The sequence below is a fragment of the Epinephelus fuscoguttatus genome, linkage group LG13, assembly GCF_011397635.1.
Source record: "Epinephelus fuscoguttatus linkage group LG13, E.fuscoguttatus.final_Chr_v1".
NCBI lineage: Eukaryota > Metazoa > Chordata > Actinopteri > Perciformes > Serranidae > Epinephelus > Epinephelus fuscoguttatus.
The window spans coordinates 7,475,677-7,498,571 of record NC_064764.1 but is presented as its reverse complement, the minus strand read 5'-3'; the positions used below and the strand labels follow the sequence as shown (position 1 = coordinate 7,498,571).

Below are 22,895 nucleotides of genomic sequence, written 5' to 3'. Positions count from 1 at the left end.
TTGTGATCAGAGTGCTGGCACTGCCCCTGATGGACCAGGTGTGGCTTCACATAAAAAGGAGCAGACAGTCACAAATGCGTCTGTAGATCTGCAGTCCAGCAGTAAGTTCACATCGAAAACTCAGTCGATGATCTCTCTCTCTCTCTCTCTCTCTCTCTCTCTCTCTCTCTCTCTCTCTCTCTCTCTATATATATATATATATATATATATATATATGCATATTTTTTTAATTGTAAACTTTACACCTCAGCATGCCTTGTTTTGTAAAGTTAATTGCCAACTCTGTCTTTTTAAATTTTATTTCTTGTTTATTGGCCTACAGGTGATCAGTAGGAAATGTCTGGACGACGTAAGTATAAATGACACTCGCTGCTTTTTCCTCCAAATGTATTGAATTTGTATCATGTAAGTAATAATCACATTCGCTAAATATTGATTTATGACTAATTACAGGAGGACACTGCCATGGTGGTGGCCATGGACATGGACATGAACATGGACATGGACATGGTTGCCATGGCGGTGGACATGGACATGGTTGCCAAGGTGGTGGACATGGACAGGGGCCCAAATGCAGGCGCAGACGCAAGCGCAAGCGAGGCCACAAGCATAGAAGCTGTCACAAGAAGGGGAAGGACTGTCATGGGGTAAGATTTATCAGTGCAGTGTTCAGTTTGCTCACAACACAAAGTAGATCTTGTTCATAATTCACAGAAATGTAAAAGGTTTATGCAGGATGATCACAGAAATACACTTATCATTACTGAGCAGATGTTTTTTGTTTTTATTTATCTATTATTAATTAATTTATTTATTTATTTATTTATTTTTATCTTTATTATTTTCAAATTTTATTTACCCAGGGGTTGGATAGTGAGTACAGTGCACTTGTGCAGAAACACCATCCTCTTCTTTTACACAGTTACACACATTCAGTTATTATATTGGTGTAATATTTGATGCTGATTTCTGTTTTGATGATCAGGTCAAAAAAGTTGATCAGTCTGTTTCTTCCAGCTCAAGATAATCTTTACAATTAGGTCATTTCCATGAATTCCTGATCTACAAAAACTTGTTCATGCTTTTATCTATTCTCAACTTGATTATTGCAGTGTACTTTATTCAGGTTTCAGCCACTCCCTCCACCAGCTCCAGCTGGTGCAATTTGCTGCTGCTGGACTCATTACTGGGACAAAGAGGCGTGATCGCCCCCCTACATTGGCTCCCTGTTAGATTTAGAATTGATTTTAAAATGTTATTGCTTACCCTTAAGGGCTTAAACTGCCTTGCTCCTAAATACATCTCTGATTTACTGACCTGGTATGTGCCTCCTTACCTTTGATATCTGTGGGTGGAGCCTTGCTGGTTACTCCCAGGTCACAGTTTGTGCCAAAGTGTTTGTGAGCTAGTGCGAAGGTGCTGGTATCTTGTGAAACTAGACAACCTAGGACATTCATTGGAAGGGAGCTAAGTAATGCTCCTAAGTTAGGCTAAATCTTGTCTTAGGAAAAACTGGCATGGCGATTTTCATTGAACTCTCACCTCAAGATATCTAAATTAAAAAATGGCTTCTATGATTATCCACGAGTCTCCTCTAAACTTGAGCAGGCTTGTTCCCATTAAATGCTTTATTCCTTACAATCAATGAAAACCAAATTAAAACTGTAGATTTGTCTTTAAAGGAAAAGGTCAAGCAGTCTGTTTGTAGAACAATGAACCGCCTAACCCATGTACAGATATGTAACACATTATACAGGATTGTTGTGGAACTCAAAATATTAACTGTATCAGTATCAGTCTGTGCACATCGCATAATTAGTAACATTAACTTTAAAATAAGAAACCATAGCATATCAATATGTAATTCCTTAACTCTCATACTGACATAGTGCCAGCCTATATTCTACATTAGTAAAATTGAATCCCCTAAATTTATGGGGTGCCACTGCTTGTTGAAGGCTAGCTGGAGAGGGACAGCCTGGTGCTACTCTTTCCCTTCCCTGCCCCGAGTTATCCTGTCAGCCCAGAGAGTGAACCTGTGCCGCTCGGGACATTATTGCTCTCTTCTCTGCTATAAAACTGAAAACTGATTTACAAGAGGCAAACTCATTTTACTCATATGTCAAGATGACAGAATGATAGTTGTTACCAATGATTGACCTTTTTTGTTTGTTTGTTTTCTTGTATGTTCATCACGGCTGTAGTCCTCCAGCAGCTCCTGCAGCAGCAGCAGCAGCAGTGATTCCGACTAGATAAAGAATCCTGGATGGAAAGAGTATCAAGACAAGTTAGCACTCATAAACCTTAGACAAGAATCACATATGACGTTAAAACGTTTTTTGTAACTCAAAGGCATGTGTATTCTTGTCCCTACATATGTAAACTGCATATCTCTGTGTCAGACACTAAGGTAATAAAGTTCCTAGTGAGAACAGAGATGTTCTCTCTTCTGACTGGTGGCACTTTTTTCTTTCTCTCTCTCTCTCTCTCTCTCTCTCTCTCTTAAGGCATGTCATTGTATTTACTGTATTCAGGTCAACCTGTTGATTTGGTGGGCTGTATTGGCTTTTAATGATTTCAGTTTAAGGCCATGCATGTGGACTCTGTGTTGTGATTATGGCATTTTTCAAGTAAGTTAATTTTATATCCAGCTCAATATCGCAAGTTTGCCACACAATCCATGTAGCTTCTGTCAACTTCTGTACCCCTTCAGATTATTCTGATTAAGTTTTAGCTCATAGAAAAATGAAATGCTTTTCAGCTGGGATCTGTGAGGGACAGTGCTGGAGATGGGTATGATAGTGATATGCATTGCTGTCTGCAGCAGAGGTTGTCAGAGACACACATCTTAAAGCTTATGATACACTCAAAGAAATTATTTGGTCTTTTGTTACGTCCAAGTCAATTGCATATAAAATCTGAGTCAAGGAATTCGAACATAAACCAAACAAAAGGTACCATTTATGTAACTACTAGTTCTTCTTATTTGTTTGATCACATTTGTCCATTCAGAAGTTGGATTTTTCAAAAAGGCCTGAACTGAAAGTCTCTGGCCAAAATGACACATTTTGTCTGTCAAACACCAACAAAACATTAACACATGCAGCAAAAGCAAATATTTCCATCATTTAACACAACTTGTGGTCAAAGTAATCTAGTCTTTCAATCATTCAGTACACAACTGACAACAAAATACAACATAGTTATCAATATGAGCAGGTTCAGCCTTGCAATAATTTGTTTGATATGCCTCCATTTGTTGATTCTTTGTATGGTTGTGCCAAAAAAGGCAAGCAGGCAGCATGGACTGTGTTCTTTTCTCCAAAGATGATTTTACAAGAGATACTAAACCCTGCATCTGCACTTTTTACACTTTTTGAGATGCCCTGTTGAAATACTGAAAAAATATCAAAGAAAGATTCCTTCATTCATTTTAATCCTGTGTGCAGGTTTGTCTATGCCCATTAACTATCACTGACATATAAAAGACCTACAGTAAGCACCTAGAGTATGACCTGTGTTGCACTACAATAAGCAGTCATTATGGTACAGCTTTTATGCTGCATTCTTTGTCGCCCAAAAACAGAGATACTCAAAAACATTGTACACAGTCAGATTTTTGTATATTATTCTTTTTGGCTTTGCTGCTACAGTTGTATAGGTTTTGACCTAGTCTTGTTTTCATACTTCTCAAACTCAGGAATGCTGAATACAGTTTTTCTTGAGTGCTGAGACACACTTAATGAAACTAGGGTCCATTTGTGCAGAACAGCACAGCAGAGGTGTTCTCTCACAAAGGTGTGAAGATGTTTTTATGGGTTTTGCACATTTTTCACACCCTTTTCAAAAACAGTCAACACAGATCTCATAGAAAGATCTAACACTATTGGATTAACTGTTTTAAACAGAATAGAAGGAAAACATCTTTTGACATCTGATAGAAATTACTTGCATAATTATGAATCCCTAATGCACCTGGGTGGAACTCCTTTGTACAACTTTCTTTTTCCAGTTTTTCAACCAGGCATCTCAAAAAATGTATCATAAAAGTGTAGAGTGCAGCAGAGTTTGGTATCTCTTGTAAAATAATCTTTGGAGAGAAGAATACGATCCATGCTGTGGTATGCCTGCTTCCCTTTTTGGCACAGATACTATAACTATACAAAGTATCAACAAATGCAGGCATATAGAACAAATTACTGCAAACCTGCTCAAGTGTTTCCATGATTTTGTTTGTCAGGTAAAGAATACTGCTAATTAGCTGCAGTTTTTCTCTGTCACTTTAATACATTTCTTGAATGATCCTGAACATTTGCAAAATAGTTAGTGCATTTCATCAAAGTCCTTGTGTTTATAAATGAGATAGTCAAGGTGCTTAGCATGTTTTCAACAGAACAGTATAGTCTGTATTTTCTTATGTAAACTTTGGTTAAGGTTTTGATGACAATGACTGAAAATGCACTTTTTCCTATATGACATATATCAATTTCAGCAGTTCAGAGTTACACATTATTGTGCAGCATGTGAGAGACTGATTGCAAGAGACTGGACAGGATTCACATCTGGTGAAATACTTTGACAGATCATGTCATCACGATACATAGAAAAAAGAAAAGACTGTTTTACAGCACTGCATACCACAAAGGAAAAGAATACCTCACATAATTATGATAGGAAACACCCCTGAGGCAGAGCTGTACGTGCATCGCTGTATGGGGAACTTTACTGCATTCTTTCTACACCTGACATTCCTGTCTGCCAGGCCACAGATTTTCACCCACATTACAACGGACAACTTTCCTTACAATGCAGCAAATCTTTTTAAATGTCTTATCCATGAAATACAGTATTTCTCAATTGCTTTGGCTCATGTTTTTTAAACAGTCTTAATATTCTCTAAACTGTAAGTGCTGCTGTCACAACTGTTTTATAAGACATCACAACTCTATTGCATGTCTGTAAAAGGTAGTAACTTACCCAAAACATTTTATTTATATTTCAAAACCAGTTATCGTGACAGCAAATTGGCCAATGCCATTAAAATTAAAATTCTTGTTATTGTGTAAGCTGCACTGGTCAAAATGTTTAGATGTTTTTTCACCATGAAGTGTTTCTTGTATGCAAATCTCTGTTTTGTCCTGTTGACACTGGCTGCCTGCTGTACAACACAAGAATGTCAGGTTTGTCCATCTGAAAGCAAATATGTATTGCACTGAGCTTTTTAGACTCTGATTTCAACAGAGGTGAGCATTTACTAGGAGAAGTCAGTACTGTACAATACCATAGTACACAGAAAAGGATGTGTGCATTTGTATGTATACAGTAAATCTATTTGTGTAGCAATGTGTTACAGGTACTGTAGACAAAAAACATCACCCTTGATCTTTCATCATAAACAGTGAACAGAAATTTAACCACAAAATCCATCCAACCATCCATCCATGCTTATCCTAGGCCAAGTTGCCTGGGAAAGCAGTCTGAGGTAAGTGCACCAGACATGCTCAGCGACACTTTCCAGCTCCTCCTGAGGACTCCGAGGCATCCCCAGGCCAGATGAGATATATAATCCTTCCAGCGTGTTCTGGTTTTACCCCGGGGCCTCCTACCACTTGGCCGTGCACAGAAAACCTCTAATGGGAGTCACCAAGGAGGCATCCTGATCCAAACCATCTCAACTGGTCTCTTTCAATGCGAAGGAGCAGTAGTTCCTCCTTATCCTGCTTCTAAGGCTGAGTCCAGCCACCCAATGGAGAAAACTCATTTCCAACGCTTGTATCTGCCATCCCTTTTTTTCGGTCACTACCCAGAGCTCATGACCATAGGTGAGGGTTGGGATGCAGATGTACCAGTAAATCGAAAGCTTTGCCTTCTAGCTCAGATATCTTCACCATGAAGGTGACTTCACTGCAGAGGCCCCACCGAACCGCCGATCCATATCATGCTCCATTCTACCCTCACTTATGACCAAGACCCTGAGATATTTGAACTCCTCCACTTGGGGCAGTAACTCACTCCCAACCCGGAGGGGGCAATCCACCATTTTCTGGCAGAGAACCATAGCCTCAGACTTGGAGGTGCTGACTCTCATTCCGACCACTTTGCACTCAGCAGCAGACTGCCCCAGTGCAAGCTGGAGGTTACGGTGTGATAAAGCCACCAGAACCACATCATCTGCAAGAAGCATAGATGCAATGCTGAAGTCACCAAACTGGACCCTTTCCTCCCTCCGGCTGCACCTTGAGATCCTGTCCATAATTATCACAAACAGGATCGGTGGCAAGGGACAACCCTGACAGAGGCCAACACCTACTGAGAACATGTTTGACTTTACGCCGAGTATGCGGACACAGCTCCACATGACTCATAGCAACAACCCAGGTACCAAATAATCCCAAAGTACCCCCCAGAAGACTCCAAGAGGGACACAGTCAGAAGCTTTCTCAATGTACACTTAACACGTAGACTGGATGGACAAACTCCCACAGCCCCTCAAACAGTGCTGCAAGGTTAAAGAGCTGGTCCACTGTTTCACTGCCAGGATGGAATCTGCATTGGTCCTATTAAATCTTTTTTTTTTTTTTTTTTTTTTTTAAGATATTTTTTGAGCATTTGCCTTTAATGGCCAGGATAGTTAAGTGTGAAAGGGGGGGGGAGAGAGAGGGGATGACATGCCTGCTCTACCACTAAGCCACCGATGCCTTGGTCCTGTTAAATCTAAGGCCTACAATCAGTCATAGCCTCTTGTTCAGCACCTTGGTGTAAACTTTCTCCTGGAGGCTGAGCAAAACCCATGCCAAAGCGAATGAAAAAGAATGAATGCACAAGTGACTAGATGATCTGAAGGCTGAGCAAGTACTTTTAAAAATTTCACCTCTGATTTGAGAAATGTACCAAAGCCCCTGAGAAAAATAGAGAATAATTAAAGAACATAACAACTACAGCAACAAAAAAAATAACTATACTGTTCATTTTCATTGTTATTTATCTGGTGTCAAAAACATATATTGTTGTGTTATATTTAGTGACAAAACCTCAAGTGAATATTTACACACTCAATGGACACACACACACACGCACGCACATACGCACGCACACACACACAAATAGTTGGTGGAAGTTTAGGCTCTGCCCCTGATGATGGCCATGTGTGGGTGTGGCTTCAAATAAAGGCAGAGCCAGCTGACTGCTGTGTCTGTGGATCTGCACTCCAGCACATGGTAAGTTTACTACAAACTATCTGAGCATAAGTACCATAGAATACTTGTGTGTATGCTTACATGCACTTCATTTGTTAAATGCATATTTTTGTGATTATGTCTTCCATCATTAAGACATACCCTAGTGACGGGTAGCTTTGTCAGTATACAGTCATATGAGGCATGGATGATATATTTACTACAAACTGCATGATGAAACTCTTGTTTTGCAACATTTTATAAAGCACATAGTCTTATCCACAGTAGACTGCAGTTGCTTTGTTTACTAAATAATTTAGCATTTTAGGTTTTACAACTGTTTATATCTTTATTTTCAGAAAAAGACACATATTTCCTGTGTTCTGAGGGGATTTGTGTGCATTGTGGTTTCTATTTTCAGTTTCAGGGTTTGGATCTGGTGTTTAGAGATGTTTGGCAACAACCAAGGTAAATAACTCTTGTTGTAAATTCTGTTTTTTCTCAGTCTTTTTTAACTTTTACTAAGACCCATCATTGTTCTTTATGCTGAACTTTGTTCAACATTGAATTTTCTGAATAGAAAACTGACATCATGTTTATACAAACTGAAGAGAAACAATGAGCTGCACTCATTTTGTTTGACTAGGAAACCAGTATCCCTCAGGCTGTAATCCTCAGACGCCAGGAGGATACTTTCCTCAATATCCATCAGGCACTGTCCCACCCCAACCCTACCGTCCTCAGCCTTGTGGTCCACCTGTGTACTATCCTGCAGCTCCCCCTTGTGGAGGGTATGGACCTGGCTGTGATCCTGGGTATGGACATGGACCTGGCTGTGATCCTGGGCATGGACATGGACCTGGCTGTGATCCTGGGCATGGACATGGACATGGACATGGTCATGGTCCTGGGCACGGACATGGACATGGTCATGGTCATGGTCATGGTCATGATCATGGTCATGGTCATGGTCATGATCATGGGCATGGGCACGGGCACGGGCACGGACACGGTCGTGGTCGTGGTCGTGGTCGTGGTCATGGTCATGGTCATGGGCACGGACATCACGGACATCACGGACATGGGCATGGGCATGGTCACGGCCATAGACACAGGCATGGTCACATGCATGGCCATTGCCACAAGAGAGGAAGGGAGTGTCATGGGGTAAGATCCAGTTCATTTATAGAGCAATATCAAATACAAATCATGGAGTCTCTATTGTACCTCCCATACTGTATCACAGTCAAATGTCAACAAGTAGCTGATAACATTTGTGCAGTTAGTTAAACAATGAAAAACCGTTTATTCAGAAATGATATTGTAAAAGATTCTTAATTTAGGTATACACCCAGATGCCAGTTTAGTAGGTGCATCAAGCTAAAACTTATGCAGTCTAATACAACACTTGTGCAATAGATCCTTCCTTTCAAGAAGGCTCTGACATGGAACTGTTTTCAAGACATGTCAATTAAACTTTATGAGATGCTCATTATAATAGAAACATCTGTCAGTATAACTCTAATTGGGCTCGCAATTTCATTAGTCCAGTTTGCTTCTTCAAAAGATATTTAGTAAGGTCTCGCCATGTCAATAACAGTCCTGGCTCCTTTTGGATTTTTATTTGATTCTTTTTGACAAAATTCTTTTGACAATGTGTTTTTCTGCTGTAGTCCTCCAGCAGCTCCTGCAGTAGCGACTCGGACTAGATGACAATTTCTGGAAAGCAACAAGACAAGTCACCACCAGGAAACCTTCATTCTGCTACCTTACAGTATATAATAATAGACTGTTAGGCCTATTTGACCACTTGCATTTCAGAGCATGGAGTTTTTTTTGTTATGCTTTGTTTTTGGTCTTTGTTTTTCTTTTCCCTTTTTTTATTTGAATGTTGGGCTAACAAATGTAACGAGAGGTTTAGTGAACCCTATTTGAGTCTGGTTTATCTGTCATACATGAATGTATTATGAAGTCTTAAGCCAAAAAATCGTGAAATGAAAAGAGCTGAAGACATGTATCGGCTCCCCAGCTCCACCCTCTGGCTCTCCTCTGACAGGTTACCGGCAGTGTTGCGTTTTTGGAAAGGACTTTTATATGCTTTCAGTGTATTAGACTCTGATCATAATTGTTCTCTTGTGATTAACAACATAAAACTGCCCTGTGCCCTGCCTCTTTATTCCCTGTTTCATTTGACCTTATAGTTTCCTATTACACTGTTTGTGTTATCAATCAGTGTGCATTCATATTATCTTTATTTACCCAGGGAGCGGTGAATTATGACCTTTGCTCAACAGTGCTTTTCACTAGTAGTTACACACCCTGCCGCTCCTCAGTACACTCGCATCAATCAATCACCTGCGTAAACACTGTGAAGCTTTTATTTATACTATTTCTGGTCTTTTAATAACACCATTTTATCTTTGACACACAGAAGCTAGTGGGAAGGCATCAAAAATCTTGAGGTGGAACAAAGCACAATAATGTCTTTCATACTCTGTGAGGTCTGCCACATAGGAAATAATTTCTCATTTAAAATATTTTACTGCAAAAGTGGTGAAATTAACAGTTATTCCAAGACCCCGGAAAGCAGGGGGCCCTCAGCTCTGCTTATCACTTGATTAATGGGTAGGGCGGACTCTGCAAATGACAGAGACCCTCCTGGGTAAAAATGCAGTATAGCAGGTGGAAGGTGGATGAGCAGACTCTTAGAGTATCTCAATAGAAATGCTGAAGTACTTAAGTTAACAAATCTGTGTTTCTAACCCACAGCTTTGAAGATGGCATTGTTGGTCTGCCAGTCACAGTGGTGGAAGAAATACTCAGATCTTTTACTAAATTCATAGTAGCAATAGTACAGAAATACTTTGTTACAGGTAAAAGTCCTGCATTCAGAATTAGACTTAAATAAAAATACAAAAGTATGAGCATCAAAATGTCAAACGTAAACCCATTTCACAATTTCTGCTCATTATCGTTATGTGTTTGCATTACTGTATTTCCTCAGTGCAAGAAGAGATTAACATTCTTTGTTTTCACACATGAAGAGGAATCCACTGCCAGTCAGTCAGAGCCTGAAATTACATGAGTTCAGGTGTATCATCTCCCATTCAGCCTCACTTTATTTTGCATTTGTTTTATTTATGGGCAGAGTCACAGTTTCTGTCACTTTAACCATTTTTGCAGTGAAATGTTTTTGTACAAGACTCCATTTCATATCTGGGAGACCTAAGAGAATATAAAATACATGCTTTGTTTTACTGTACCTCCAATGGAGGTATTTCTAAAACTAAAGCACTTTTAGAGGTCTTTCCTCCTGACTAATAGATTAGTGTGATAGAATGATAACAACCCAGCAGCTCCTCTCTTTAGTGCATACAACAGTGAGTCAGAGAAGCCTGGTGAGTGAATGTAAACTGGAAGGCGAGTACACTGCACCCATGGATTACTTCAAATTCACACTGGCAACTGCTGCTTCTGCTACCGCGCTGCCTTGTATGGTCCCAAATTTTCAAACACAGGGCACCTCTGGTCCAACCCCAGTCACTGGAGCTTTGTGTTTGTGCACTCTACCGTACAGTGATTAATACATTATTCACCGATATCGTGTTTAAACTCGGACATATTGCATTCTGTCTGATAAGAGTCGTTCATATATCTTATCAAGCAATGAAAAAAGCGATTCAAGATCAACATGTATTTGTAAATGTTATGGAACATCTTTGTTTGCTAGACAAAAAGACAAGTTGTAAACCTGATTTTTAAACAGAAAAGCACAACAGAATTTCAAGTTTTATTTGTGTGGGTGGGTGTGCATCCATTTCTTAAACTATGCTTCATACTGACTGTGTGTTAAGAATTATACACACATACACCCACGCCCATTCAGTTCAAAAAGCAAAACTGTTTTGATGGGAGTTCAGGCACTGCCCCCCAGTGATGTGAAGTGGACTGCACATAAAAAGGAGTAGCAGGTGACGGGTGCCTCTGTGGACCTGCTCTCCAGCACACAGTAAGCTCACCTCTAAAACTCTCCTGAGAATCTGCACCTCTATAAAGTACTTAAATAGGAAATGGCTGTTTGGGTGTTTTAAAAGACAAACTACATATAACTGTTTAAAGTGTTTTGTTTTGGTTTTTTTGCTTTCAGGATCTGTAGTTTCATCAGAGGTTTCAAAATGTACGGACACAACCAAGGTGAATAACATGACCAATTTAATTTCAAATTAAAGTGCATTACATACATTACGTAGCATTAATTTAATGATTTCTATTTTCTCTTTATGTTTAGGAAACCAGTACCCTCCTGGTTACCCAAACCATCCTCAGCAGATGCCAGGGGGATACCCTCAACATCCTCCAGGCACTGCACCACCCCACTGCCCTCCTCAGCCCTATGGTCCACCTGGAGGTCAACATGGACATGGACCTGGACCTGGTTATGGACCTGGACCTGGTTATGGACCTGGACCTGGTTGTGGTCCTGGCCATGGACATGGACATGGACATGAACATGGGCATGGACATGGGCATGGACATGGACACGGACATGGACAGTGCCATGGACAGGGCCATGGACATGGGCATAAGCACAAGCATAAGCATGGTCACAAGCATGCCAAGTGTCACAAGAAAGGAAAAGACTGTCATGGGGTAAGACTCTGTAATTTTGTCAAATATGATGAATTGTATGTTGGTTATATTTGCTACAGAAATGCGGTTTTATTTACAATTCAAAGAATTATAGAACATAAATACTTGTGCAATACAACATTACCTTATCACAGCAAATCAAAGAAAGGCTGTATTTTTTGGTCCAACGTTACTTAGGTATACCAGACCTTTAGCCATTCATTTAAGCTGCACATTGGTTTTGTAAATGATTGAAGTGATTCACTGATGTCTCTGTATTGTGTTCATCCCTTTTGTAGGCCTCCAGCAGCTCCTGCAGCAGCGACTCTGACTAAATCAAGATGCCTGGACAGGAAGAGTAACAAGACAAGTTGGCATCCTCCCACCATATTTTCTGATCAAAATGTTATGTTAAATATTTCTCCAGGTATAATTTAAAAAAACAAAAACAAAAAAAAAAGAATACCTGCATTTTTCACAAAAATGTACCCCAAAATGTAATCACAGTCTCTGACTCTCTCCTGACAGCTAATCCAACATCCAAAGATACTGGATATTTAAAAATTATTTTAGCTCAGCCGTGTCATGATTTGTTGACATGGTATGATGTAGTAGAAGAGACACATTATAGGCGTTATTGTATTCATGATTGTGTTTGTGAGAAAAACAATAAAAAAAATTCTTTCTGTGCATGTGAAATGCAAGTAAAATAACAATGTAATGTCTTGTTTTTGTTTTGTTTTTAAATTCTTTTTTAAATTTTGTTTTGGCTCCATTCTTCTTAATACACTAATTTGCTATTCTGGCTAATGTAACCAAGGTGTGCCCTTTTTGTTTGCCCAGGGAAGGTTGACTGAGCAGTACACACCCTGGAACTGCCAGTGCAGTCACCCTAATCTCAGTCTGATAGCTTGTCCAGTCAAACACTTGTTAATGTTGTTATGTTATCCAACCATTTACACAGGTTCAAGTCTTTGAGGGCCACCGTTACTTGTTTTGAAAATGTAATTTTTCTTATCCTTGTTGTGGTTGATGGAAGATGCACCCAGATTCTGTTTTTTGACAAAAACAGCCAGTATAGTATAGTATAGTATTAGCAATAAAATGTACTCACAATATCAATGGTAAAAGTAGTTATCGTACAGAGTGGCCCCTGTTATAGTGTTAGGCTATGATATATTATTATCACTGATGCATTACTGTGTTAGAAAACATTATAGTGTTGTAGCTGACTGAGGCAAAGCTAATTTTAACTACTTTACATACTGTTAGTAAGCTGAAGTAAAGTAACAACCATAATATTTTCCTGTTAAATGTGGAGGATGGAAAATGGAATATTCCGGTAAAGTGCAAGCAGGCTACCTCTAAAAGCTAAGTACAGTGGCTGAGTTAATGCATGTAGTTACCTTTACTCTTTTTTTTACTGTTAGTGGTGAATTACAGATATAAACACTGTCCAAACATTATTGTTTAAATGCTGGCCTGGGAGTTCTTTTCATTATTGTTTCTCACTACTGCTCGGAGTGGACATAAACTATAGAAAGTAGGGGAATAAATGTGTAGAGGACATGAGTGAGAGAGGCTCCTGTGCACAGTAGGTGGCAGTGTGGCAGAAACTGCGCGCGGACTGATCTCCCTCGTTGATGCCTACGCCTCCGTGACGTCACCATACTGACCAATCAGGTATAGCTCGGTGTCTCTTTCAGGAAGTCAACGCAGAAACAACAGAGCAAGGAAGGAGCAAAGAAAAACATCTGTGAAAGTGCAGCCACACGACATAAGTCAAAGAAAATAATGTCCTTAACTGTTTTGACGTCTGCTTACAGGTTTGTGGCGAAGGTCGATTATTCTGGCGAACTGTCACTTCGACACTCCGAGTTTGCTGACATTATGTAACTTAGCTTGTTATAAAATGTCATACATGGTGGAAGGTTGACTCCACTAGGATATTAGCTACTGTATTTATATATGCATGTAATAATATCTTGGTAGTAATTGGTTGAAATTAAGTCTGAGGTCAGCTCCTCTTTGTTAGTGTGTAGCTTAGTTTGAACTTGGCTGAATGTAACAGATTTATAGATAAGTTTAATTGAGTAAACTGATTCTGAGTCTGTGAAATAAAGTGTTTTCAGATGCTATGCGTCCAGCCTGTGTAAATATTAATGCTTGTCACGACTGTTTCCTCCAGACTGAGGTCCCTTTGCAGACTGCAGCGAATCCATGGCCACATGGTGAGCAACCACCTCTCCTGTCCCTACAGGTTGAAGCTACTGTAGGGCGTCCAGTGATGCATAGTGAGGATTATAGGAACGCAATTATATGGTTGTCTTGAGCTGATACGTTTCTGACTTGGCTCCCTAGAAATTAAATTCATAACTGTTTGAAACTTGACAGTCTTGAGGCAATCAACAGTTCTATTAAACTAAAAATGAAAAAATTTAAACTCCTCTGACATCCAAATATTGAAAGTAGAATCAAAAGTGGCTTGATTTGTATTGCATTTTAACTAGTTTAAGCCAGAAGTGTTAGTATTCAGTGTTCTCTCCAAGTACCTTTTATACTGACTGCCGAAACGCTCTTATTTCATTTACCTTTTCACACTTTCAGCCACTCTACAGAACTGTAGCTCCGTTTTTCATTGATTTATGGAGAAGACTAAATGAAATTGTTATTTTTAGGGTTTAGATCATTATTTATGATATAAATTTTAAAAACTTTCACAGGATAAGGCCAGGGTAAAGACCTGACAGAGCCTTCACTCTATGCTAAACAGACTGTCCTGCAGTTAGAACAACCAAAGTGCTAACAGAACAATGGTGAAGCAACAGAGAGAAGAATGAACACTGAATTTGCAAAAAAAAACAAAAAACAATTAACTATGTATGATTGTTAAAAATGAAATTTATATATATGCATAATACAGTCAGAGAACCGCATTAAAAAGTTTCAAAAAATATCAGGAAAGCTCATTTCTATTGCAGTATTCACAGGGTGGAATCTGCTCAACATTTATCCAAATCACTTGTTTTACACAAGCTTCCTGCAGTTACTGGATTCACTGTTTGGGATAATTGTACAGTTTATCAGTTGCTGTGTTTTGTTATTGTTATGCATTTGGTATAATATGAAATATTAATAAAATATGTCACTTAGTGAGGGGTCATCAGTGTGCTCAATGATTAAAACACGGGGTCCCTTAAAAAAAAGGCTGGGAACCAGTTATCTGGACTTACTTTACCCTATTTGGAATATTTGCTTTCTAGTTTGTTCTACTGACTCATTCTTTTGCATGTAAGTATCACTCTATTATAGTTTTATTTTATTGAAATGATGCTATGTCATCAGTGACACTTCTGTACTCTATTACACATCTGATTATACTACTAAATTAAGTCTTTAAATGTATTGGAGTGTTATTTATAAGTTTATTACAATGTATTGTAAAGACTTTTACACAGTTGTCCAATTTTCTGTGTATTGGATCAGATGTCGAGTCGTGTGGAACCAGAGGTTCTTTTGGAGAGAGTGGGGTGCGCAGGTGTGATCACTATAAACAGACCCAAAGTCCTAAATGCCCTCAACCTGACCATGATCCAACAGATCTACCCTCAGCTCAAGGTACAGTATGTGGAAAGCATGGTTAATACTAACTTCAGCTGGGTCAAATGTCAAGGCCTTCAGTGTGTCAGGTGTCAATTTTTATAGCAGTGTGTTACTGATCATAAATGGCTGCCAATGTCTCACTTAGTTTGACATCATCAAGGTTGTGATATTATTGAGAGTTGGATAGATTTGCTTATAAACCTATTCAAGAAAAAAAAAAACAATTCTGTTGTTAACAGTTACATCCTTGTACTTTACACGTCAAATTGCCACAGTTATGTAACAGCTGAGGAATGTTATTACTTTAAATCCCTGAAAAAGAATCAGTAGCTTTGATGATATTGGATACCAGAAAACACATAAAAGATTTCCAATGACTGATACAGTCACGCTTCCCATCAAATAAAAATTGTCACCCTTCACCCGGAAATGCAAGGACACATCTTTTATATCATGTTGTTTTAATATCCTAAAATTCATCCAGTGTACCACACGTTCTAAAGGTGATGTCTTTAGGGTCTCACTATTAAGTTTCTGTTTTGAGTGTCCAAACTTTTACTGAAATTGTGCAGAAACCTGTTTCAGGTAGTGATACATGACATAAACATTTGTTCATAATGATAGTTTCCTATAAATTTGCTACTTCTTTGTGTGATTGTAGGAATGGGAAAATGACAATGAGACTGACATTGTGATCATCAGAGGATCAGGTGGGAAAGCCTTTTGTGCTGGTGGAGACATCAGAGGTAAGCCATAGCCTTGAAGGTTCAAACGCTGTGGTCTGTGTAGCCCCAGTCTCATGTATTAGCATGCATACAGTTCACAGAAGTAAACACCAATTTCCCCTGGAGGGGGTTGTCCATGTTCGGATCCTGAATTTGAGGAAATTGGGCCTGGAAAGTCCTTGAAAAGTCCTTGAATTTGATGTTTAAGAAGAGGTGGAAACCCTGGCCTCTGTTTTCTGAAACAAATGAAGATGGCAGCCCGCCGGCTACTTGAATAGGAAATAGACTCGCAACTTGGGAAATGGGTTATACATTTCTTTTATCTTGTGATATGGATGGTTTCCTCTGTGACCTGAATGTACTACGTAAAAGATACAAAGAGGGGCTAGGAGAGCTTTTATGGGCATCATTGTGACTGTCACTAAAACATGTTGCTTCATTAATGTTTCAATCTGTTTCTTCCTCTCAGCGGTCACAGAAGCAGGGAAAGTTGGAGACCCTCTTGCAGAGGATTTTTTCCGTGAGGAATATATTCTCAACAATGCTATTGGTAAGAGCCACAAGAACAATTTCACTTGTATTATCAATTATATCTGTTATGTATGGGTACTTGTTCTCTTCTAGTCACACTTTATACATTTCCAAACACCCAGGTCTCTGCTTTATCAGTTTATATTTTAAAATCAGTTTGTCTTTATTTTCACACACTTTATTTTATCTTTCAAGGATCATGCAGGAAACCATATATTGCCCTAATTGAAGGAATAACAATGGGAGGGGTGAGTACATTTATGTTTAATGTATTTAAGTTTATGTTATATGGTTGGGTTAACCATATACAATGACACTGCATTAAAGTGTTCACTTTCATCCTAGTGTTGAGGATCAAAGATTTGTTTTGTGCTGTTATACGCCAGTGTTGCTCTGTCTTGTGCCTGTAGGTGTCAGTAGAGATCTATGTACCGCTGTCACCTGCTGCCGGTGGCAAGGTGGCCTCTGATTGGATGAAATAGGAAGCGACAGAGCTTTGTTGCTGCCACTGTTTTTCCCCTCCAGGTGTCAGATATGTTTTGAATTTGAATTGGTACCTTTGCCCCATATTACGCACGATGGGACATAATTCAGACAGAGCTGCACAAATGCTCATTTATCCAGAATGACCTTGATGGCAAAGGTCTGTAATTTATTAATATTGTCTCATGCCTGGTCAGAGAGTATGTCTGGCTTTTAGACGAGTCTGTTCTTTATTCCATCTCATGACCTTGACAGTGATTTTACTTCTGAGGTGTCACTGAGGGCACTTACAGCCACCAGTACTGTATCTACTGGGTCATTACTCATCACGTCTGTGTGTGTGTGTGTGTGTGTGTGTGTGTGTGTGTGTGTGTGTGTGTGTGTGTGTGTGTGTGTGTGTGTGTGTGTGTCGTGTGGCACAGAGATGTATGAAGACCAACAAGCCCTCTTGTACAACATTGAACCTCACTGTTCAAATAGTGGCCATCAGGGTGCACTCTATACTATGGTACTCCTTAAGTCTCTTGGGGAGTAGTTTTACAGCAGTATGTAGTACAAATCAGTATCTCGATCTGGTGGCTGTGTCTTTAATGTTTTATGTGTTGTTTTTTTTTGTTTTGTTTTTCTGTCTTTTTGATTTCAAAATTAACATTTCTCTAAGTTTTATACTCATGTTTGGCTGCTCCTTATTATACTTAATACTTCTGTGGTGTTATTTTGGATTAGAAGTATTTGATACTAATGTTCTTAAACCAAGTTTAAAGCTTACATTTTTCACTTTTACTTGTAATGTGCAGACTGTTTTAACAAATTTGTCCATCGCCATGAATGAGTGCACATTTTAAGTGCATTCTGTCTGAGCACACTGGTATGACTGGTTGAGTGTGAAGTGATTTCTCCTGTTTCTCGTGTTTTCCTGTACATGTAGCGGTGCACTGCTTCATCTCAGCGAAGGCTAAAAGCTGGAGAACAATGAGTCGGACGGGTGTTTGGGTTCAAAGTCTAAGGGGCACACTGATTTATTTGATAGCTATGGAAGGAGTTTATTATGCTGATTAGCAGGGTTTTTATCCGCAGTAGTAATCCTCACAATTGTTAATATATACTATCTTTTAATATATGGGATATGAGGTTCGGACCAGCCTTGCACAAAAAGAATTGGCTGAAATGAATGAGAGGACGATTGTTGATGTCAGGGAATGCAGAGATAAAATAAGTTTGTTGATGTTTTGTATTGAGTGTCTGTCAGGTGGAAGAAAAGGTGTTAATCTTTTTACTATGTGATGCTTTCACAAACTATAATGAAAAGTTATATGAATATCTAATATGCAAGGATTGTTTATAGATTATGCACACTTTTTTTAGTCGTTACCTGTAGTTTTAATAACAGCCCTTTGTTTTAAAAACAATTCAGAACAAGAAGAGTAAACAACTATAACCTTAAAGCTGCAACAATTTTTTTTTAGCTTTAACACTGCACTTCAAAGTGCTATCTGATAGAGGTGGTGAAATTTTAATATTTTGTGATGTAAATGTCTCGCTTTTTATTTTCTGTTGGCTTTGCTCACAGACAGCTGGCTAGATGCATTAACATGTGGAAATGTGCCCACTGCCCAGTCTCTGTTCTTCACGGGTTTCTTGGCTGCTCTGCACTGCACACCACCTGGGTTGGGAGGGAGCAAACATCAGCTAACTAGTGGTCCCGCTCATTTGGTGATTACAGCTGGTAACGCCATCCTGGTGGCAAAATGTGTTGCTGCAGAAACAGTGCCCACCCCCTGTCTTCCCCCAGCTTGCTCTGGTGAGTAAGTGGCTTCAATTTGAATTGTAAAACCCTTTAAGCATTGTTTACGATGTTAGCACCGCTAGCCATGCTAAAACTGCCAACAGTGGTAACATACTCAACAATGCCAAAGGGGTTTGATGGTTCTCACTGGGATGAGCTGGGGGCAGAGGGAAGGTGGGCACAATGTTTCTGCGGCAATGCTGTTAGATCGGGATGGCGTTACTACCGGTAATGGCCGAATGAGCAGTGCTGCTAGCTAGCTAGCTCCTAACAGACTGAGGTGATGTGCAGTGAACTGATCTATGACGGCAAAGAGCAGCAAGATTAACCTATAGGCCGATGTGTGCAACTGGAAACTGAAAGTGAACCAAAACAGTTAAGTAGACGGCCATAAAAACACTGATTAGTGCAGCTTTGAAGATATTTTGTTTCCCTACCTCCATAGCAGTCTGCAAGGGTCTGATGATCTAAAATAGCGCACTTGGTTTAATTTAGACAGGCCACCCACAAAAGAGGGGTGGGCTTTGATGGGTCAAACTTTGGACTGTGATGTTAGTGGAACTGTTGTGTCGATCTCAAAATGTTCACTATTTCTTGGGCTGACATGTACCAATGTGTACATTTTCATAGAAAATGACCAGCTTGTTCTTTGGCCTGCTCTGGACTGCCAACACAGAAAAGCTGCCCTTTTTGTCAGTACTTTCAGCATAGTAAACATTTCACACTGTGGAATTCACAGGGGGATTAATCGTAGAGACTGTGAACCAAAAACAATCATCTTGTTTGCTTGTTTTTCCTGTGTTTAGACAGCCATGATAACAGCAACACCCCCACTTACCATTTTCCTCTCCAAGAGAGACAGCAGCTATAATTTATTTGTCAGAATAAAACTGAAAAAACAATGTAGGGTCACAGCGTGCAGTAATGGATGCGAGGGACAGCTGAATGCTTGGTTCTGATCTACTGAATGTTTGTGGTACAAGTCACTTCCATTCATCATCCCAGTGGAAAACCTTAAAAACCTCCTTTGCACTTCTTATCACACAATCTTTTTCTACTTCTTTTTCCTGTGTGTTTATGGCCCTGGCAATAAAGTTATAAAGTACAACTCCTATTTGTCATGTCAGTACAGAGGAGACACGAATGTTGACACGAGCCATCCTCAGGCTGATTGCTGTTTAATGTGTGTAGTGGTTGAAAACAGGCTAGTTCTATATATGGAAAAGTCCATGAGGCACCGGAGTCCCTGTTCCCAGATCTGCTCTGAGCTCGGGGCAGAACTCCCAAGTCGAATGAGTATTCTTGCATCAGTGATAACAAACCACCAGGGAGTAAAGGCATGTCCTTAGCAGGGTAAAGAAGACAGACACACACAAACACACTGTCTTATCTGTTAGCCTCTCTCTGACATCAGCGGAATCTCATCTCATGCACATCATTCATCGCTCTCCAAGTTTAAAATCCCCAGAATTAAGGTCTGTGAATGCTCAAGTGTTATTAATCCGTGTCTGCTGTGCTTTGCATTTGAGCAGACACTGCTGTCTTTTTAGCATGTTTGAGTCTGCCCTCAAGATTTCATACAGTGGGTTCTAGGGTTGATTGAAAACTCACAGCCATTCCTGAGGACTTCTCTTTGTCATAAAATTGTTTGCCTGATTTTATTTCTTTTCACTTTCATTTATTTTATTTATAAGGACAACACACATTAACCAACATTTGACAATAAAATGACAAAGGTGAAGGTGAAGATGATGGTCACCATAATTTTATTTCTTTTGCAAGTTAGACAGTGTGCAGGAGATTGTCTGCAAATTGCGTCCTCCTCTTCCCTGTCTTGGATGTGCGAAATAGACTTTTGTTCTTATACAGCAGACACCTTGCACTTAGAGCACACTGCTTTTAAGGCGGTTTGTAGTCGCTGCCCAGCTGATGGATATTTGTTGGGGGCTGTGTGACTGTAATCTCTTTCCTCCGGAGAATGGAGCTCTTGTTTGCTAATGTCCACATCATCTAATGAGAAGACTAGAGTGAGAGCCAAAAAAGACCTCAGGGCAGATTTGAATCCCTGCATTAAGGTTCTCATCTTCCAGAGCCTGTGCAGCGCTTGTTTTGAAAGTGAATACTTTGTGCAAGAGTGATGTGGAAAGTAATTTTCAAACAGACGTCACTTTTTCTCTAAGTGTTTATAACTGTTATCTGTCACTTGTGTCTCTTCACACCAACTGGAAGGCTTCTGCATTATCCACACATGCCTTCCCACTCTCACACACAGTGTCACCAGTCATTTGTGATTTAGCAAAACTTGCTTCCTATGCAAAATCTAAAACATTACATTATTAGGGAGAGGTACCAAGATTATGATCAGAGAGCAGAGATGTGGAAAGTGATGCAGCTACTCTACAACATTTCAATGGATTTCACCCCACCTGTTCTATCTATATTTATATGCAGTAAACCAAATATCATGATGTGGACGTCATGAAGCCCTCCATATTCTTAGCCAGTGTAAACTCTCCCAGCCAGGTTGTAAATTTTGCGATACATTCTGTTTGTAAGCATTAGCTATAAACATGCTCATCGGCACACTTTTGCACATTTCCATTGTTTACAGCAGGATCTAGGGACATGTTCTTATATGGTGCCTGGTGGTACCACACCAGCACATAGCAATATTCCACTACTTTTATGGTAAAACTCTTGTAATGTGGGATTGAACGGTCTCTCATTCCTCTGGGTGCATCCAGTGATCATGGCAAGAAGACTGTTTACTTCTTTTCCTTGTTTCTGTAATTGCAACAAATGTTGTCTCAGGTTGTGTTATTTCTACACTTTGTGGAGACGGCTGCTAAGGTTCATTTATTAAATTACATTTTAAGTGCACTCCATTTTACATGGCTCATTCTAATAATAGATAAAGACAAGAGGGACTATGGATTGTTTGCTAAAACAGTACATTAAGCATATAGAACTTTCCCTTATTTAAACTCAATTGAGTTAATCAATTATATGAAATATGTCTATTTTATAGCAAAGGGGGGTTTTTGTTTGGATTTTTTTTCTTATTCCAGAATGTCCAGTGTCACTGGAAGACATCTTAAAATCACAGCAATGAAGATGTAATCTTGAATTGGACTTTTTCAGAGCAGACATTTTGACCTTTTATAGGCAGAGAAGCACAGATGTTACTAATAACATTAACAAAGGCTCTGTTCTGTTAAAGTGTCTCAGTAAGTTGTGACAGTGAATCAGAATTTATAATACCAGGACCCTGAAACTGAAGCAGAAATGGAATTCAGTGTTCATTAATTTCATCTTTAGCTTCTGTAACTCAGTGCAATCTCTCACTGAACATTGTCGGCCTTTCTAAAACATGAAATGTTTTCTGAGGTGTTTACCATCCATACTTTTAGATAAATGAGCATTTACTTAAGCACTTGATTTAGAATACATTAAGAAAGACAAACAATGATTGAAGTCCTGATAGGATATTATTGCGATATGCTGAGTATTGCAATACAATATGTTCGGATTTATTACCTTTTTGTCAACATAATTTTTCCCTCAGAGATTAAGTTTTCAGTCTGTCCATCTGACAATAATTTTTATTGCAGCAAAATGTGATGCAAAGCAGGCAGACTGAACAACACTGTCATGAAGCTGTCAGAAATGCTGCATACACCTGACAAATTGAAATGTTGGCAGATTTAGCACCCTCTGCGAGGCCAGATTAAGCATGTGAGCGCTTAATCTGGCCTCGCAGATATGAAAAATATTGAATTATATTGCCATTCTTATTTATTGCAGCCCAAAATAACATACATGTTGCTGGTTATGTTGCAGATTAACATTTTACTCACAAAATATAACAATTTAAATATGATGCATTACTGTTATTATGTCATCCAACATTATATTACAGTTGTATTATATTATTATACAACATTATACAACATTATATTACAG

At 39.3% G+C, this 22,895-nt stretch overlaps 2 protein-coding genes and 1 long non-coding RNA gene across 3 annotated transcripts in view; all 3 read left to right on the top strand.

The window, feature by feature from the left end:
- LOC125900167 (uncharacterized) lies at positions 1–2,453 on the top strand. Its single transcript, XR_007450828.1, has 4 exons — positions 1–101; positions 323–349; positions 454–647; positions 2,205–2,453. It is a non-coding gene; the product is annotated as an uncharacterized LOC125900167 (long non-coding RNA).
- Positions 2,454–9,496: 7,043 nt separating this feature from the next.
- Positions 9,497–12,520, top strand: LOC125899996 (proline, histidine and glycine-rich protein 1-like). Its single transcript, XM_049594722.1, has 4 exons — positions 9,497–11,184; positions 11,323–11,369; positions 11,464–11,825; positions 12,104–12,520. The coding sequence occupies exons 2-4, from the start codon at positions 11,351–11,353 to the stop codon at positions 12,137–12,139; spliced, it is 417 nt and encodes a 138-aa protein (XP_049450679.1). The 5' UTR covers positions 9,497–11,184; positions 11,323–11,350; the 3' UTR covers positions 12,140–12,520.
- An 876-nt stretch (positions 12,521–13,396) lies between these two features.
- The window catches only part of hibch (3-hydroxyisobutyryl-CoA hydrolase), a 31,879-nt gene continuing 22,380 nt past the window's right edge, over positions 13,397–22,895 (top strand). Inside the window, exons 1-6 of the mRNA XM_049593322.1 lie at positions 13,397–13,630; positions 13,993–14,035; positions 15,291–15,422; positions 16,069–16,153; positions 16,602–16,682; positions 16,859–16,911. Coding sequence (XP_049449279.1) covers positions 13,599–13,630; positions 13,993–14,035; positions 15,291–15,422; positions 16,069–16,153; positions 16,602–16,682; positions 16,859–16,911 — 426 coding nt within the window. The 5' untranslated portion in view covers positions 13,397–13,598. The remainder of the gene's footprint in view (positions 13,631–13,992; positions 14,036–15,290; positions 15,423–16,068; positions 16,154–16,601; positions 16,683–16,858; positions 16,912–22,895) is intronic.